The sequence below is a fragment of the Charadrius vociferus genome, unplaced genomic scaffold, assembly GCF_000708025.1.
Source record: "Charadrius vociferus isolate BGI_N301 unplaced genomic scaffold, ASM70802v2 scaffold461, whole genome shotgun sequence".
NCBI classification, from domain to species: domain Eukaryota; kingdom Metazoa; phylum Chordata; class Aves; order Charadriiformes; family Charadriidae; genus Charadrius; species Charadrius vociferus.
The window spans coordinates 391,780-395,007 of NW_009647020.1; the positions used below are offsets into that span (position 1 = coordinate 391,780).

Genomic DNA, 3,228 nt, shown 5'->3' on the forward strand with positions numbered 1-3,228 from the left:
CAGAGACCTTCTCCCCCCGTAACCGCCCAAACCTGACTGGCAGCCAGGAGCTCCTGAACACCCGTCTGGTGGTGTCGTCGATGAACTGGCGCTTCCTGCTGTTCAGAGGAAGGAGGCAGAGCCCGGTGGACGGCTCTGTGATGCACTTCTCCTTCAGCTGCAGGTAGGTGAGGTTCTCATGGGTGTTGGGGTCGAAGAAGCCCTTGGTGTCGTCACTGGGATCAGAAAGGATTAAGTTCATCTTCTTGTCAAAGTAGCCGCGCTTGTAGGCCACCTCCACCGGGATGCGGTGGCTGTTGACGGGGTCGATGATGCCGCCAGTGGCAATCTGGGCCTCGAGGAGGCGGATGCCGTGATCCTTGACGATGAGCTCCTTCTTCATGGCCTGGAAGAGGGAGATCTTGTTCCCTGAGTAGGGATCTCTGTAGCCAGTGACTGATTTCTCTGCAGTCAATAGCTTGTCATAAACATCTGGGCCAATGACGTTTGCTCTTAACGCCTCATCCACAGAATACCTTTTGTTGGCAGCTGGGTCAATGATAAATCCAGTAGCAGCCTGTGCCTCCAGGAGGATCAGTGATGTTCCTGGCCTTAAAAGTCCTTTCCGCTTTCCCTGGTAGATACTGATCTTCTCCTGGGAGTCAGGAAGCAGGAGCCCAGCAATGCTACCTGTACCTTGCAGGTACTTCTTGACAGTGTCCATGCTGACAACTTCTTTGGCTGATGTTTCTCCCTCCTTCAGTTTCTTAAACAAATCTTTGTTGATGATTTCAGAGCTCAGGAGCTGGTCCGCTGTCACCCGGTGCCTCAGTCCTTCAAAGGTGACATTAGCAGCGGAAGCCATTTCCTCAACGGTGGCCTTGACTGCCTTACCCAATTCTTGCATAGAGAGTGTTCCTGTAAGGTACTGCTGGGTGAGAGCAGCTCTTTGCTCACTCTGGATGTAGTCTGAGAATAGGAGTTTCCAGAGAGACACCGACTTTCCCTTGAATTTGCCTAAAGCAATGGGTACCTGTGTGTTTTCCAGAGCTGATTGGGTCCTATGGTCAAAGAAGAGGTGGGTTCCCTCAGCTCCTTCTCTGCCTTCTCCACCAAGTGGCAGCAGAATGAGCCCCGTGTTGGGATCAGTGACACAGCACTTGAGCAGGTCTGCATAGGTCATCTTCTCCTTGGAGCTGGGGTCGAAGAACCCTTTCATGTCATCAGTAGGACTGGAGAGGAGCTGTCTTGTGGCTTCATCCAGGTACCCCCACTTGCAAGCTGTCTCTGTGGGGACACGGAGGTGCCTGCCTGGAGCGATTATACCCCCTGTGGCCATCTGAGCCTCCAGAAGGCAAATGCCATGATCCCTGGGGATAAAGCCCTTCCTGATGGCTTGGAACAGAGAGAGCATTTCTCCAGTGTAGGGGTCCTTGTACCCAGTGATGGTCTTCTCAGCTGAGGAGAGTTTCTCATGAAGCTCTGGGCCAATGAGACCGACCCTGACAGCCTCATCAACTGAGTAGCTTTTGTTCTTTATGGGGTCTGTCAGGGTGCCGGTGGAGGCCTGGACTTGCAGGAGCACCAGAGCAGCACCAGGCATGAGGAGATGCTCTCTCAGTGCCTGGTAAAGGCTTTTCCGCTCGCTGGAAGGCAGGACAACACCTGCCACGCTCCTTGTCCCATGCAGGAACTGCTGAACGGAGTCATTCTCTGCCACCTCCTGGGCAGAAATTCTTCCCTCCTCAAGACCTCTGAAGGTATCAGGGCTGATGATGCCGGAGTCCAGCAGATCTCTGCTGCTCACCCTCCCTGCCAGCCCTGGGAACGTGATTTGCAGGGGCAAGAGGAGGAAGCCTGAGGCCGGATCAACAACACAACTCTTCATGAGCTCCACGTAAGCGACCCTCTCCATAGTACTGGGGTTGAGGAACCCTTTGTTGTCCTCATTGCTGGGGTCAGAGAGGAGCTGGGTCATCTCTTCATCCAAATATCCCTTCTCACAGGCAACATCTGCTGGGAGCCGGCAGCCAGTGGCTGGGTCAATGATGCCCCCGGTTGCAATCTGGGCCTCGAGCAGTCGAGTCCCTTGCTCCTGCCCGATCAGGTCCTTCTGGATGGCCTGGTAGAGGGAGATTTTCTCTTCTGTGTAGGGGTCCACAAAGCCAGTAGCAGCTTTCTCTGCAGAGAGCAGCCTCTCCTTCAGTTCCAGCCCCACCAGCCCCATCTGCAGGGCTTCTGCTACGGAGACGTGCCTGTTCTTCACCGGGTCAGCGATGAAGCCCGTGGCTGCCTGGGCCTCAAGAAGACAAAGTGCCGAATCCAAACTCAGAAGATGCTCTCTGGTGGCATCATAAAAGCTCATTATCTTCTTCGAAGCTTCTACATACACTCCAGCAATGCTGCCAGCTGCCTCCAAGGGCTCGCTAGAAGCATCCATCACCGTCACATCCCCATCAGCTGCTTTTTTCTGTTTGCGAGGCAACATGTCCTGGCACAAGTGGTTTGCTCCTGGCATGTCTTCCTGGTGAGGGAGGGGGGCAGCATGGCCATTCACTGCTGGCTTGCTCTCCATCCTCCCGCTGGACATCCTTTCACAGCTGATGAGACTCTCTGGGGAGAGGGCAGAGAATGGGAAAACTCAGTGAGAAGTCAACTTTTCTGTGGTGTCCTGGTTTGAGTGACACAGGACTCGTTTATCTTTCAGTAATTTTAGTTTTCAGTAAGGTCTCTTCTAATGCCTGGGAAAACTGCACTTTTAGAACACTCTAGTGTCTGAATTGGTGAAAATATTCACTTTGCAGCCAGCTGTGGTGTGTGGGTTTCAAGGTCTCAGTGTTTTTAAGCTCTCCAGGTTGGAGGTATGAGGAGGAGCGAGACCCGGGCACTCGACCCAAGCTGGCCAACAGGGTTAGTTCATACCATCAATGGCACATTCGCTAGAAATCAACAAGTTTGCTGTGAAGTTCTTTTTTTTTTTCTATGATGGCTACGATCCTGAGAACTCCTTGCCCCAGTGCCGGAGCAAGGATAGAACAGTGCCGGTGCCGGACAGAATGGGCTGAGGACAATCCTTGGGTATTTTATATTGGTATTGGGAGAAATACTGCTTCTTTAGTGTTATTAACGTTAATTATCTAGTCTTATTCTGTTAAAGTTGTTTATGTTTCAGCCCTTGGGTTTCCTTGTTTTAGTCCAATTCCCCCTCCCGGGTGGAGAGGGGTCATTGGGTGATGGAATAATTGTCTA

At 52.5% G+C, this 3,228-nt stretch overlaps 1 protein-coding gene across 1 annotated transcript in view; it reads right to left on the bottom strand.

Moving 5' to 3' along the window:
- LOC104295713 (epiplakin-like) overlaps positions 1–2,554 on the bottom strand; it is a 7,328-nt gene extending 4,774 nt beyond the window's left edge. Inside the window, exon 1 of the mRNA XM_009895490.1 lies at positions 8–2,554. Within this exon, the coding sequence (XP_009893792.1) occupies positions 8–2,554 (2,547 nt within the window). The remainder of the gene's footprint in view (positions 1–7) is intronic.
- Between the last annotated feature and the right edge of the window lie 674 nt (positions 2,555–3,228).